Source organism: Ascaphus truei, chromosome 2 (genome assembly GCF_040206685.1).
Source record: "Ascaphus truei isolate aAscTru1 chromosome 2, aAscTru1.hap1, whole genome shotgun sequence".
In the NCBI taxonomy this organism is placed as follows: domain Eukaryota; kingdom Metazoa; phylum Chordata; class Amphibia; order Anura; family Ascaphidae; genus Ascaphus; species Ascaphus truei.
In genome coordinates, this window is record NC_134484.1 from 10,447,572 (window position 1) to 10,463,401 (window position 15,830).

The 15,830-nt window shown below is 49.4% G+C and overlaps 1 protein-coding gene across 1 annotated transcript in view; it reads left to right on the forward strand.

Annotated features, from left to right (window-relative positions):
• LOC142475570 (ubiquitin carboxyl-terminal hydrolase CYLD-like) overlaps positions 1–15,830 on the forward strand; it is a 107,989-nt gene that overhangs the window by 14,564 nt on the left and 77,595 nt on the right. The window contains exons 2-5 of the mRNA XM_075581372.1: positions 575–1,078; positions 2,878–3,156; positions 12,685–12,757; positions 13,593–13,804. Of these exons, the coding sequence (XP_075437487.1) occupies positions 575–1,078; positions 2,878–3,156; positions 12,685–12,757; positions 13,593–13,804 (1,068 nt within the window). The remainder of the gene's footprint in view (positions 1–574; positions 1,079–2,877; positions 3,157–12,684; positions 12,758–13,592; positions 13,805–15,830) is intronic.

Here is a 15,830-nt window from a genome sequence, read left to right on the forward strand (position 1 = left end):
CCTACTGAGATATCAAGGACTTGATGTGATAGTAACGTAAATAAATCAGTTCCATCAACACAGAGCTATACAGAGGGGACATATTTTGTATTGGAACGAAAATGTTGCTGAAGCGGGCTTATGAGAGGTCCAGGGGGTGTGTGAGCAAGTTCTTCTTCACTACAAGGGTAGTATTTTCTGGGGCAGAGGTAGAGTTAGAGGTAGAGAAGGCAAATACATTACAGGAATTTAAAATGTCTTGGGATAGACAGAAGGGTAATCTAGGTGGGAAAAATCCAAGGATCCAAAGGGGTGTGTCATACTACCTCCCACAGAGATATATCAGGGACACATACCTCTTATCTCATCACCCTGTACGAATGCCGGGCACAGAGACGGGCTCCTTGGATCTTTTACCGCTTCTGTAATATTCCATGCAGGGCTTCAGGGTTAAGCATTATTGTGCAGGGAAGCTTTGCAGACCTGTGCTGCAGTGACGGGATTAGAGGAATTACTGACACAGGCCCAGATCTCTTTAACAGCAGATGGAAGCACTGCATATGCATATACACTGAGCCTGGTCTCTTTTTACTAGGTCACTCCGGGAAAACCCATTCTCGGCTGGACGTACAGTAGTGGAGTTGAAACCATGGCTCAGCGACCCTCGGAGATGGAGGACCCGCTTATGTACTTCATCCTGTTGGAAAGCTTCACCGTGGGGTCCCGGACGGTGGAGGCCGGCAGACTCTGCTGCGTGAGCGAGGAGGCTTATCTCCAGCGAGTGGCTGAAGATCACCCCTCTACGCAATCCCTCTGTGTCACCGTGCTGGGGGAAAGTGGTTTGATGGAGGTGGATGTCAACGTGCTGCACCCACTTAGCCGGGAGAAAGCCGCTCTCCTGCTAGCGGTGCAGAGCCCCACGGAGAGGCTCGGCTGCTTCCTGGAGAGGGGGACCCTGGAACAGGCTCTGAAAGCAGAGGTCGGGCAGCAGGTTCTGGTGGAACACGAGAAGAAGATATTCCATGCTGTCCTCCACCATGTGGGCAAGATCTCAGACAACTCCTTACTCCCCCCTGTGTACTTTGGCGTGGAACTGGAGGTACGTGGCCTTTTTATTCTTTAGCTTGCATGCAGACGATTTTCTAGTCATTTGTCAATGTCTCCTGGTTGCAAAACGGGGCAAAAAAGTGGAGCCAGAAAATCGCGTCAAATTTATTTTTGAAAGCAATGGAATCATTTTTATTTTGCATATCTGGTGCCGATTTTTGCATCGGTACATCCCCAGTTTGGTAGCAGGAAGACATAAATGGACAATAAACGCTGTACCTTGATAAAGGTTCACGTCAGGACTGCAACATCTTTTGATTGCCAATAAACCCTCAATCCTTTTCACAAGATCCGTTGAGTGCCCAAACTCTTACATATATCAAATCTGCAGATTACCTAAAGTTAAAGTATACACACACTGTGCCCTATAGAAATGAATGGAGCATGGTGCCCACTAGCTACACAGACCATGAGCTCTCAATGGGCACTTTCAAGCTAAGTATCAAACTGACGATGATTGCTGTTTGATGTTGTCTGGATAATGTCTCTTGCATTTATCGGTGTATATCATATATCAGGGGCGCAATTAGACGTTCTAATTAGGGGATGCAGTTTTTACCAGCCAACCCCATCGGCGCGTTGTTATGATGCTGCGCCGTCGCTGAGGAGGGCTGCTCTGTTACAGCGGCCCCACAGCAAGCCACTGATACCATGTGTTTTATAGCCGTGTTTCCGATTGCTCCGTGAGAGCTGGAGGCCAATGGGAATCAGGTCATTTGCTTCCATGCTCTGATGTGACCGTGTAGTAACAAACCCTCAGTAAATCCAGCCCTATGTCAATCGGAGGGGGCTTATAACACCATTGAGTACTTCTCTGCCGTAATGTGGTACAATGCGCAGGCCATGTTTTGTAATGTCACTATAGGTGTATGATATGTGCAGAACCTTGTATTCTTACTGCGCAGCAATACAGCACTTCTTCCTCCAGAGAAAGTGTTCCGTGCGATGCTCCCCGTGTGCCGTTATTGAATGAATATGGGAATTCCCTCTTGCTGCGGCACGTCAGCTTAGCGGTTTCACCTCTCCTGCAGCACCGTATCCGTGTAATCCGATTCCTTCGACAGAATCAATCATCCTTAACCCGTTGAGTGCCAGAGAGGTCGCGGTGCCTGAGTTCCACGGCCCCACAGGCACAGGGCGGTCAGGTGACCGGCTTTCAATAGCGGTCACGTGACCACGGCGGCCATTTTCTGGGAACCGTAAGAGGGGGAGGAGTCCTGCTGGGCAGATCACACGGGGTCGCAGGACGCGATCAAAGCAGGAAAACAGACCCCTTTGAGGATGACGTGGCCGCTACGTCTTGGGGCGTTCGAAGGGTTAAATTATGAGTCCTATTTCTGTCTTGTGACAAATATATTGCTTTTTGTTATGAACCCTGGATTCAAATGTATCAGCGACTCGTGTATCTGCTTGTCTAATGATGGCGCAGTCATTACCTTGCAAACAAAGGAACAAAGCTAAGCTAACAACGTTGATGATAAAAAAAAAGACATTAGTTAAATATTGTAAAAACCTTCCAAAGTATTTGGAAATAAAGAAATAATAATTATACGGGAAAAACATGCCCGCTCGATACATGCAACATATAAAGCAGGCCACTGTCCCTAGATCTCTTTCCCGGACAGGACTCCATCCACCTCTAAGATTGTTTTTCTTATTGAACTGGGCTTTGTGGGGCACTTTGTTACCGTCACTATTTTATAACACTGCTAAAAATAAATCGCTGGGCTACTGGTGTCCAACAGTTTGTATGTCACCAAAGCTGCTGCTCATGTTTTCCTCGCTCCGTAGGGTGAAGGTGACGGCAAAGGTCAGAATGACGGGTCCTACAAGGGGATGACATTCTTCAAATGTAAGAAGAACAGCGGCCTCTTCCTACCTCTCAACCAAGTCCTGTTCTCGGGAACGTTGCAGACGGAGGACACGGGATCACCCTCCTCCCAGACGGACGCAGTCAGCGCTGTGAGCCCGGGGGATAAGGTTACATTTTACGTTGAAGATTCCATAAAACGAGGCATCGTTATGATCTTGAATAACCAGGGCTCTGACAACTTTGTGGAGGTGTCGCTGGTAAGGTCTTCTTTTTTAAATGCCACCCTCCGCATGTTCTGTATGGCGCTGGTTTCCAGTCACTGATCCACAAACCAGCACTTTGCATTGATGTCCTTGGTAGAGATGTGCGAAGCTTTCGCCCGAGTTTGCGGCCAATGCAAAACTGAGTAACGATTGCCCCGGGTGATGGAGCAGTGTGTCTAATTACTTTTAGAGGAGTTAAAGATTAAACTAAAGGTAAAACACCACTGTCTTTTCTGCAATGTCTTGTACACTCCAGAGCCCACATCTACGGCAATTGTCTTAAGTGACCATTAACGGTCCTTCACTTGGTCCCTCACTGTTTATTGATCACGTCCCCATAAGACAAATAAGTATTGGTCCCATTAATAGAAACTTAATCAGTTCCTTTCTGGAAGAAGCATGGGAAACACTAGGAACCACTATTTAATGTTCCATGTGTTGGCGCCTTTTGTAAGCAAACGGCAATTCAGTCGTCCTACTACAGATTATAGTGAGCAAGACAGATCCAAGATATCTAATAGATGCTCATTGCCACCTCGTCTCAATGTTTGATGGCCATACATTAGAGTATTTTTGACCTCTTGAATCGCTCTTACACAATATGTAGTGCAATGCCAAGAGAAAGATATTTGCTGGTTGTTGGTGATATTGAGGTTCTCACCATCCATGAGCACTTACTCCCCCACTTTTCTAACACTCTTTGTATGACTGTTGGGTGGCTGCAACTACCTCTATCACTTGATTAAATATGGATGGTGTCTTATGTGACTTTTCCAAGGCACTTAAGGCCATATTTACTCCGCAGTTGTAAGGCGTCTTCACTAGAATGGGTCATAAGTCTTACCACTGCTTAGTAAATATGACTCTTTATCTCACTGATCTTAGCACCAAGGAGTAGATCTTTACCCCCTTGGGACAGGGACATAATAACAGAATGCTGCTTTGAAAAGAGAGTGAATGTAACATTATAACAATGCTAATAACTTTAATCTTCAAAGCAGGGTGTTAACTAAATATATTTAATTTGTTTTTTTTTAGGCGTCTCAGGCTTTTTTATCTGAATGGGAATGGTATCTGTATTTATATATTTAGAAGATCATGTAGGCTGTCAATCATATGTAAGGATGTGTATACATATATATGAGGGTTCCGCGCTGTCACTAACAAAGGAAGCGCCATACTGTTCTTTTGCCAGTAAGGTCACTGAGTGAATAGTCCGTCTGCGCATGCGCGAGGGAAGCGCGCGAACGGCAGCCAATCTGGAGGGACTTTGGGGGTTGCACTCTGAACTCTGAACTGTGGGAGAGCCAGCTGAGGCTGGGGACCAATAGGGTGCGAGACTCTGATAGAGGAGACAGGATGCGTGTGAGAGGTGGGACACACGAGTGAGAGGTGAAGGAGAAAGGTGGCGGAACCTCGTGTGCGCGAGCGGAGGGTCAGTGACCCTTCCGCTTAGGTGAGAGACATTCCCCAGCCCCCAGGAGTATTACCCCTGTCATCGTAGGGTGCCGCATTTGTAGGGACGGCCATAGTAGTTAGGGACCCACCCTTTAGTGCGGTTCAGCTGCGGAGTTGCGGGCGCCATCTTGGCCTGGGGGACAGACCGCACAGCATAACGGAGTGACGGCGCAAGGCTGGAGCAACACTGGGTACCTGTGTGAAGTGGTGTGGTCACCGTAGTGACCGGAAGGTATCTTTAATCAACAAGTGCACCTACACCGGTCATCAGGCGCTGATCCCGCCTCCCACTAACTGATTGGGGGCACCAGTGTGCCAGCGTACTATGCTATTCAGACACTAATTAAAGGACACACTCCTAGGGAGAGTGGCAGAGCCACCCGTGTACAGAACATTATACCTAACAAGGTGTGGCCGAGCCACTGTGTGTGTGTTACATGATGTGATATACTGTATATATTATAAGGGTTAAGACGTGTCATGTATATTCTCTAAGCTTTAGTTACATATTGCAATAGTAAAAGGTTGCTTGTTGCACAATACAGTTGTATGTTTCTTACTCAGGGTAGATTCTCTACAATGGGGATCCTGGGTAAGTGGAGGCGCTGCACCATGATAATAGAGGGTAAGACCCCAGGCTCCCCAACAGCGGAGGCTTAGAGCTCCTGGAGCCGCAGGTAAATACAGCATCAATAGTTCCTTTGTGCAGGGGTTCACAAAAAGGGCTATATTTGGAGGCGCTGCTGAGATCTTAGACCTGGGGTGCCCCCACATTTTTTTCTCAATTGTGCAACCAACCCACGCGATGTCGTTGCCCTCGGCGCTCGAGGTGCGTAAATGGGCCCAGCGGCGCGGGATCCCCCTGAATCGTGTTTTCGCGCTGGGCCATATCCCCGCTGAAATCTCTTTAGGTACTGTAACCGAACAGGTCCGGAAGCTTCCCCTCCTGCACACGGCCCAAGTGCAAGACCATTTCTATGACCGCGACCAGGCCTGGCGCCGGGTCTTGTACGCCACTGAACAAGAAATATGCCCCGAGGCACTGCCCCGTGTACTGCTGCTACCCGAGGCCCCAGGAGTACGCTGCCCCCTAGTCCAAGTGGACACCTCTGAACCGTTAGCCACTTCCACCCCACAGAGAGAGTACACCCCCATCTTAGGTGCCGCAACCGGGGGCCCAGACCACTCCCCTGACCGTGGTCTGCAATCTCGCTGGCCGGCAGCCCTGAGCCTAGGCTCTTCGTCCACCCCGTCCGGCCTGAGGCCCGCCCTCAACCGCCTTAGCCTATCCAGACTGGACACTTACCCCGCAGTCGGGGATAACTTACCGGGAGACACCTCTATTCCCGCAATAGCAGCCGCTCTCCACAACACCACCCAGTCACTTCAATATAGGAAGCTAAAGGCCTTCTCCGGTGAGAAGCCCACGCCCCAAGGGGAAGTAGGAATAGAGGACTGGTTGGATCATACCGAACAGGTGTTGCCTGAATGGACCTGCACGGACGCGGTCCGAAGACAACGCATTGTTGAGTGCTTACGACCTCCTGCGTCCCACATGGTGCACTACTACCGAGATGACAACCCGGAGGCTGATGCAGCAGATCTCATCTACTGCCTGACAAAGGCGTATGGGGCTCCGGTGGACACTTATGCGCTGATGGCCAAATTCCATGCGTTAGCCCAGAAGGAAGGGGAGATGGTATCCGACTTCCTCAGGCGACTACACCTGGATTTATGGAACCTAGTGCGGAAAGGCGTGTTGCCCAGAATGGAAGCCAATGGACTGCGCACCACCCAGCTGTTGAGGGGGCTCCTACCCCTACACCCCGTGTCAGTGCGGGTCAGTAGCTGCCTAACGCCTGGGCAGGCCTTATCGTTTCACGACTTAATGGACCGGGTCCAAGCGCACGAGACGGTGCTGTTAGGGCGTGACCTAGCCCCTGGGAAAAAGCCACAGCCCGGGAGTAAGGAAGTCAAGAAAATGGAACCCAAGGCCGACGTACCCGAACCTGGGGATCTCGACCCCGAGGATGTCGCCGCACCAGTGACGCCCAGATCCCGTCCCCCGACCGGGCGGAGTTCACCAACCGGGAGAGGCGAGAATTACCTCAGCCAAATGCAGTGCTACGTGTGTGGAAAGATGGGACACCTACGTGCCCGCTGCCCCACCTTGCGAAAAACGGCGTCCCGGCCGGCGCAGTCGATGCCGTGCAAAACCCTGGAGGATGGAGAGGCGTCGCCGCCCTCCCCAAGCAACCGAATCGGTCCCGCCTCCATTATTCGGGTAGTTATCGAGGGCATCTACGCTGCCGCATTGTTGGACACAGGATCCCAGGTGACCATCGTATACCGGCCCTTCTACGACTAACACCTACAGCGACTACCGTTGCTCTCTGCGGATGCCTTGCGACTAAGGGGATTGAGTCATGAAGATTACCCCATAGACGGAGTAGTAAAGGTGCAGTTAGATATCCCCCAACTGAACACTGGTAAACATCATCCCATGGAAGTGGAGGCCTTAGTGTGCCCCGAACCTCAGGATCACCACAGCGCTCCCATCATCTTGGGGACCAACGCAGACATTGTGCGCGCGGTGTTCTGCAGGTTTTTGCCAGAAGCGGGAGAAGCCCCGCTGCTGGCCCTAGCCGCTTGCCCCGCCCTCCAAGAGGTCTGCGGTAAAATTGCGACCGAAGAGGAGCATGGCGTACTCTACAGTCAAGAATGGGGACTGACTCAAATTCCCCCGGGGGAAGGACGAATGATGGTCGCTGCTTGCCACTATCCCCGGCGACAGCCGGAGGATCAGCTCTTCGCCTTGGAAAGTGTGGCCCAAGACGAACAACGGTTGGGCTACGAAGTACTGGCCTCCGTAAAGAAGTGGCCCGGGAAGATTCCGGATCGCACCTGGGTGTACGTGCAGAATATCTCCCCGTATCACATGACTATTGATCGGCGCCAGATGCTGGGAAGAATATACCCCGTGACTCCCGAGGAGAACGCCTCGACAAAACGACCCAAGTACTCTCCTCCTACTTCTGATTCATTGTTGGAATTTGACTTCGGCGACTCTCCGCTCCCGGATGAATTGAGGAAGAGACTGCAAGTCGAGCTACAAGACCGAAGGAGCGTGTTCTCCACTAGTGATATGGATGTGGGGTGCAGTCGCAGTGCCCACCATACCATCCGAATGAGCGACGCTACCCTCTTCCGGGAGCGCTCCCGCCGGCTCGCACCCCGGGACGTCGAAGAAGTAAGGAGATTACTTGCCGAGATGGAGAAGGCTGGCATCGTGCAAGGATCTCGTAGCCCTTACGCCTCACCCATCGTGGTAGTTCGCAAGAAGAACGGGACGGTCCGTCTCTGTGTGGATTACAGAACCCTGAATACCCGCACCATTCCCGATCAGTACACACTGCCCCGAATCGAGGATCTCTTGAACGCTCTGACGGGAAGTAAATGGTTCAGTGTGCTCGATCTCAGGTCCGGGTACTATCAAGTACCCATGGGCCAGGAAGACCAAGAAAAGACGGCCTTCATCTGCCCATTAGGATTTTACCAATTTACCCGCATGCCACAAGGGATCTGCGGGGCCCCGGCCACGTTCCAGAGATTAATGGAGAAGACCCTCGGAGACCTGAACCCGCAAGAATGCTTGGTGTACCTGGATGACATTATAGTGTTCGGGCGGACTCTAGAGGAACACTCCGAGAGGCTGATGAAGGTGCTGGATAGACTTCAGGAGGAGGGCCTCAAACTGTCTCTGGACAAATGCAAGTTCTGTCGATCCTCCGTGACGTATGTGGGCCACATCGTATCGGCTGAAGGAGTATCCACCGATCCAGGGAAGATAGAGGCTGTGGTGAATTGGCCTAGACCCCATAATGTCCAAGAGTTGTGGTCCTTCTTGGGATTTTGTGGTTACTACCGGCGGTTCGTGGAAGGTTATTCCAGCAAAGCCAAGTTGTTGAACAATCTTTTAAAGATCTACCCGGGAGAGACAGAACGAAAAGGGGTCACGGCGCAAACACCCTTTGGGGAAAAATGGACCCCGGAATGTGAACAGGCCTTCCTGAACTTAAAGGCCAGCCTCACTCAGGCCCCAGTCCTGGCCTATGCAGATCCGGAGCGTGAATACGTCCTGCATGTGGACGCCAGCCTCAGTGGGCTGGGAGCCGTCCTGCATCAAAAGTACGAGACGGGACTTCGCCCAGTGGCGTATGCGAGCAGAAGCTTGACACCCAGCGAGCAGAATTACCCGGTCCATAAGCTGGAATTCTTGGCCCTAAAGTGGGCAGTGGTGGACAAGCTGCACGACTACCTGTATGGGGTACAGTTCGAAGTATGCACGGACAATAACCCCATGACCTATATAAATACGTCCGCCAAATTGGATGCCACGGGACACCGTTGGTTGGCCGCCCTAGCCAACTATAGTTTCAGTCTCAAATACAAACCGGGACCCACCAACATAGGGGCTGACGCCCTGTCCCGTCGACCAGGCCTTCAATCCAACCCTGATGAAGAAGTGTGGGAAGAAATCCCGGGTCCCGGCATCCGTGCCCTCTGTTCTGTGGCTGCGGTAGTCAATAATCAAGTGGCATTCTCGGAACTACGGGTTGCTGATTCTTTAGGATGTCACTCGCGAGCTATTCCCCGGGCCTATCAGGGTCAAGAAGGGATGAATATCACGGAAGATAATATCATCTCGTGGAGGGATCTAGTACATTACCAAACTCAAGACCCGATAGTGGAGCTGGCCCGCCAATCCGTACAACAAGAAAATCCCTCTATACTCAAGCAGGCCCCCAAGAACCTGGTGAAACTCCTGTTGAATGAGTTTGGGAAGTTCGAAATGGACAATTGTTTGTTATATCGGGTGATCCCATATCACAACCATCCCGACCGCCGTCAGCTGTTCCTGCCGGAGCGCTTGAGGAACATGGTCCTTCAGGCTCTCCACGATGACCATGGCCATCTGGGCATCGATAAAACGTTCGGGCTACTACAGGATAGATTCTACTGGCCTAGGATGAGGGAGTCCGTGGAACGTCACTGTCGAAAGTGTAACCGCTGCTTACAGAGGAAAACACTGCCTACCAGGGCGGCTCCCATGGCACACTTGAAAAGTTCGGGCCCCATGGATCTGGTGTGTATGGATTTTCTCTGTATTGAGCCTGACAGTCGAGGCATTAGCAACGTACTGGTGATCACTGACCATTACACCAGGTATGCTCAAGCATTCCCTACGAAAGATCAGAAGGCCGTAACGGTGGCCCGAGTCCTGTGGGAAAAATATTTCATTCATTATGGGTTACCCCATCGCCTCCACTCTGATCAGGGCAGGGACTTTGAAAGTACGCTAATCAAGGAATTGCTAACCCTACTGAACATTTCTAAATCGCGTACCACCCCGTACCACCACGAAGGGGATGCCCTGCCCGAACGGTTCAACCGCACCTTGTTGGATATGTTAGGAACCCTAACCAGCGCACAGAAAACGGAATGGAGTAAGCACGTGGAGACATTGGTACATGCTTATAATTGTACACGGCATGAGTCCACAGGGTACACCCCGTATTTTCTGATGTTCGGAAGAGAAGCCCGACTACCGGTGGATGTGCGGCTGTGGATATCTACCGATGGGGTATCCAACAGAACGCATTTCCGCTACGTACAGCGGTTACGGGACAGTTTGCAGCAGGCCTATAAATTGGCGGAAAGAACGACAGCGAAATTGAATGCGGGAAACAAAAGACGCTACGATCACAAAGTGCGTCATAAGGAGATCCGTCCCGGGGATGCGGTTCTCTTACGCAACTTAGGTGTTCCTGGGAAACATAAATTGGCTGACCGTTGGCGGGAAGGTGTGTACGAAGTGGAGTCACAAATGCCTGGCCTTCCCGTGTATCGGATCAAGGACTCTGAAGGGCGCGTAAAAGTGTGGCATAGGAACCATCTACTTCCCATACCTCAAGTAGGGAACGACGAGTTGGAACTACCTGCTACATCAATTGATGGAGAAGTTGGGATCCCAGAGGATGGCTTAGAGACTGTAGAATCGGCCACCTCTGAGGATCCGATGGAAGGAACCTCTCAAAGGGGCCTTCCGGCCGCGGGGGCATCTCCCGAAGGAGCTACGGGTAAAGAGCCTCTTGGCCTGGACATTGACAATGTTATTCCAATGAGTCAGTCATTAGACCCACAAAGCCCATGTTTCACACCCCAGAGAGACTTTAATAATGCTGAAAACCCCTCAAGGGTAGAGATGGAAACACCAGTTGAGACTGGATACTCAGAGGAAGCCGAGGAGAATCAACCTCGGCGAAGTCAAAGAACCAGTCAGCCTCCCATGAGAATGGTGTATGATCAATTTGGGGCACCCCATTATGAGGCTCAGCAGTGGGCTCGGCATAGAATGCAATCTATGGTAGTACTGCTCAATGAAATGTGTAACCTAATTTAAGGGAGAAGTACTGTGTAAATAAGTTCATATATATCTTGTTTAGATAGTCCAGCGGGGACGTTGGATTCTGGAGAGGGGAGAATGTAAGGATGTGTATACATATATATGAGGGTTCCGCGCTGTCACTAACAAAGGAAGCGCCATACTGTACTTTTGCCAGTAAGGTCACTGAGTGAATAGTCCGTCTGCGCATGCGCGAGGGAAGCGCGCGAACGGCAGCCAATCTGGAGGGACTTTGGGGGTTGCACTCTGAACTCTGAACTGTGGGAGAGCCAGCTGAGGCTGGGGACCAATAGGGTGCGAGACTCTGATAGAGGAGACAGGATGCGTGTGAGAGGTGGGACACACGAGTGAGAGGTGAAGGAGAAAGGTGGCGGAACCTCGTGTGCGCGAGCGGAGGGTCAGTGACCCTTCCGCTTAGGTGAGAGACATTCCCCAGCCCCCAGGAGTATTACCCCTGTCATCGTAGGGTGCCGCATTTGTAGGGACGGCCGTAGTAGTTAGGGACCCACCCTTTAGTGCGGTTCAGCTGCGGAGTTGCGGGCGCCATCTTGGCCTGGGGGACAGACCGCACAGCATAACGGAGTGACGGCGCAAGGCTGGAGCAACACTGGGTACCTGTGTGAAGTGGTGTGGTCACCGTAGTGACCGGAAGGTATCTTTAATCAACAAGTGCACCTACACCGGTCATCAGGCGCTGATCCCGCCTCCCACTAACTGATTGGGGGCACCAGTGTGCCAGCGTACTATCATATTCAGACACTTATTAAAGGACATACTCCTAGGGAGAGTGGCAGAGCCACCTGTGTACAGAACATTATACCTAACAAGGTGTGGCCGAGCCACTGTGCTGCTAAACCGTACGGTACGAAGAGGTTCTATGCCATAAGACACCTTTTTTGCATCAGAAGGTACAGGTATTTTATGGCATAACACCACATTACATTTGGGCCCTAATAACACTTTAACGTCCATGGGCTGTAAGTTGCTTGGCAGGGTTAGAAACACTAGGAGGGTTATTTATTAAAGTCTCCTGGCTGCAAAACCAGAGCAAAAAAAATGTCCCCAGGTATATCAAAGAATTATTATTAGTTTTTATTGAAACCAACTGGATTTTTTTCTTTAATCATTAATCTTGATGAGCATAGCTAACACCCAAGATGGGTGTTTTATGTGCTAGTCATCAGCTGATCAGGTCCGTTGCAGAGTTCAGCACCTGTTGACGTCATCCAGCCCCGACCACAAAGATGGTTTCCGTCGCAATCCAGGACAGTGGGGAACGGAGGGGAGCTGCAATCGAGAGACACCATGGTGGGACCACTCTTGGGACCTAGATTGGTCTGATGAGGCTTTGATCATTTCCATGCTGTGTATGTTCCACTATTGGCTCCATAGGTGGTAGAGTGCAGCTGAGTTACGTCAGTTGTATAATGCTTACAATACCCGCTTTCCTACTAGAGCAGCGATCAGTGGACATTTTGCAATAGCCATATGTTTATACTAGCTAGATTTCAGTCTGTCGTTGTGTTATTTGAGCACGTTGCTTGCTCTTTAATGGATAATTTTGTATATTACAGTATTTTATGTCATTCTGCCTGCAGGAGGACGGATTAATGGATGATCTCCTGAAAGTACCTCTGGACTCTGTTTGGAAGAAGGAGCGTCCGTCTTCCGGTAGGAATATGTCATGCCTTGTACACATTTACAGGGTCTTTGTTTCCTGTGCTCGTTTTCCTAGTCTTCATGGTTCCCATTTGCCTATTTCATTCTGTATGTTTCTTAAAGGTGCAGTCTTACCTAAGGTCACAATAAACTAAAGTTAATTACCTGTTTAAGGCGATTATGCTTTTATTTACAAATATAAAATATATTTTTATAAAGTTAGTTTTTAAATTAAAATCGTGAGAATAGTTTGCCCTGCTTTATCTCCTCCCTTTTGTTTGATGTCACTTAGCAGTAGAAGTGGAACATCGTGCTTAGAAACTCAATGCCGGCTCTTTGTGACCTTAGGCAAGGGATTATGGGCTATAATTACAAAGCAGTCTTCTGCTCGAGGCACCCATTAATCAATGGGCTGTAAGGTGTCCTCCAGCGCTGGAAAGAGTCTTGTGGTAGAAGACTGCTTAGTAACTAGGGGCCTATATCAGGGAGAGTTAGATCATTGTATCTATGTATCTCGGTCGTGCCACATTTCAGAGAGTGTAAATGAAGAATGGCCAGCATCTTTACAAAAACATTCTGCTCAAAGGATCTACTGAAATGGGATTTTCGTCAACCCATTGACTGCCAATGGGGCCAGCAACGCATTGCAAGAAAACAGCATGGAGTTGCTGGCCTCTCTGACCCTGAGGGAGTCACACTTGGGTACAGGAAGATGGCTCCAGTGAGTGGTCCTAGGTGGTAGCGCCATAGTCTAATAGTGCCTCAGAAGCTCCGTGAATGGCCTGGTGTATGTGTCTGTCCTGTGCCATGTTTCAGGCCTTTCAGCGACTGCCTTCCTGCCTTGCAGGGCTGGAAGCTGATGGAGTCCTGGGCTGGGAGTTGGGAAAGGATCCCTGCACAAGCGATGGGGGGCAGATAAGGGACACCCTTGGACAGAGACCTCTGGAAGTCAACTCCATGGTGCAGATCCAGTATAAAGAAGGGGAACTGGCCTTTGGGATCATCCGATGGATGGGGTACCTGCCTCAAATGGAAGATAAGATGGCTGGTGTGGAACTAGTAAGTTGTTGTTTGTTTTACTCTCGCTGGATCTCTGCGAGACACTGAGGTCTTCAGGCAGACAATCTGCCTCCTTCTCATGTTATCTGGCACGCAGGGCGGAAATAATAAATGGTGGCAGCATATTATTAATCTCTTCCTATCAGTGGCTGAAAATGTGTCTGTTTTCTCCATAATATAAATTCCCTCAACAAGTAAAGTCAGTAGGAAATGAAGAGACCCTTTACCTGTTAAATCTCCCTAATTTATAGCTTTTATATAATAATAATTGTTCTGTCCCAAGCTCACTGTGGCAAGTGAGTAGAGGCAGGCAGCTTTAACTCAATCACACATACCAAGCCAGGGAAAGCTTCTTATTTGCTGAAGTGTTTATTGGGCACAACATACTGTAGAAATAAAAAGGGGAAAGCAGTACTGAGGGAACACTGTCGGATGGGAACAATGAAGAGGAAACGGGAGCTAGAATGGCAAATGGGATAGGTAAATAACATTTAACTTTACCAGGAGAAATCAGTGAGGTGATGCAAGAGACCTGAGCAGAGGTATACTAAGGGAGACCGATTTGGGGGAAATTAAACATGGCTCTTTTTAACCTGTCACTTTAAACAGCAGTTTAAGGCAAAACATAACACAAAGAAACAAACACCTACTCCATTTTGGAGACGAAATAAACAGTACATGCCCTAGCTATCTGACTGGCTGGATAGGCCAGTTCCCAGTCCAAAACACATAACATATTTATCAGGGAGCAATATATATGAAAGTCTTTTACTGACTGCTGATCCGGCGTCTCCGGTTTCTCCAGATGCAGGCTTTGCAGTCCCGCTGCTCCAAGAAAGTCTCTTGTCAACACACAGCCCTCCTGTGTGCTCAAGACGCTCTCCTCTTGTCAGCACAGTTGTGTCTTTGCTAAGGAGTCTCTCCTCCTCTGTCAGCACAATTGTGTGTTAAGTAGTCTCTCTCAGCAGTTTCCCACAGTAGGCTTTTCTACAGCTCTGATTAGCCAGGTGGACTGGTTAATTGACTTGCTGCAATTAAACCAGCTCCCTTCTGGATTCCTCAAACCATTTTTAGGCAGCTTTATTTAAACAGGGATAAGTCCCTGTTACAGATGACTACTAACAATGGCTGCTGACTTGAAAATAGGAAGTATGCTTGCCTAATCAAGCAGGAAAGGGACAGGGACTACACCAAGTATCAAGGGGAGGAGGGACAGTCCAACTCACAGAGGAGTAAAGGGGGGTAGCCAGGGCAACAAGCTAAGAAGCCAACATGGGAGTTACATTGTAACAAAATAAACACTGAAGAGTGACAGCAGCCACAGGATAGAGAAAACCCATCCAGGGGCCAGAACAATAATAATAACTTCATTTCATTTAGCGCTTTTCTCCCATTGGGACTCAAAGCGCTTCACAATGACAATATAGCGTGCAGTACACAGCACATAGGATTATAACATACACAGTCACTGTCCAGATGAGTTTACAATCTGTTTTTGGTGCCTGTGGCAAAGGGAGATAAAGTGACTTGCCCAAGGTAACAAGGAGCTGATACGAGGAATTTCCCAGGTTCCAATACAAGTAACAGAGGCACAGAAGGACAGTGACAATGTGCAGAGCATGGGGACAGAAATAAGGCACAATGACATGCAGTGTTGTAATAAGTTAAAACCTATGGTATGAAACAGCCCTTAATAATTGCTGCAAGACAGCGCTACATAGTGGGCAAAAATATAATAACTTAGATTGTAAGCTCTGCGGGGCAGGGATTTTCTTTCTCACTGTCCTTGTTTGCTGCACTTATTGTATTATAATGTTCTCTACTGTCTCTCTTGTAAAGCGCTGAGTACAAGTGTGGGCGCTATATCACTAAAGATAGACTTACATACATACATAATGGCTTCCTTTGAAAAATCAACTCGCCATTAACGTAAAAGCTTTCGTTTATTTGAATTCGTGGAAAAGGGAATAATATTTGTATGTGTTCGGGTTGTGGCCCCAACAATAATTGTATTACTACAAGCACA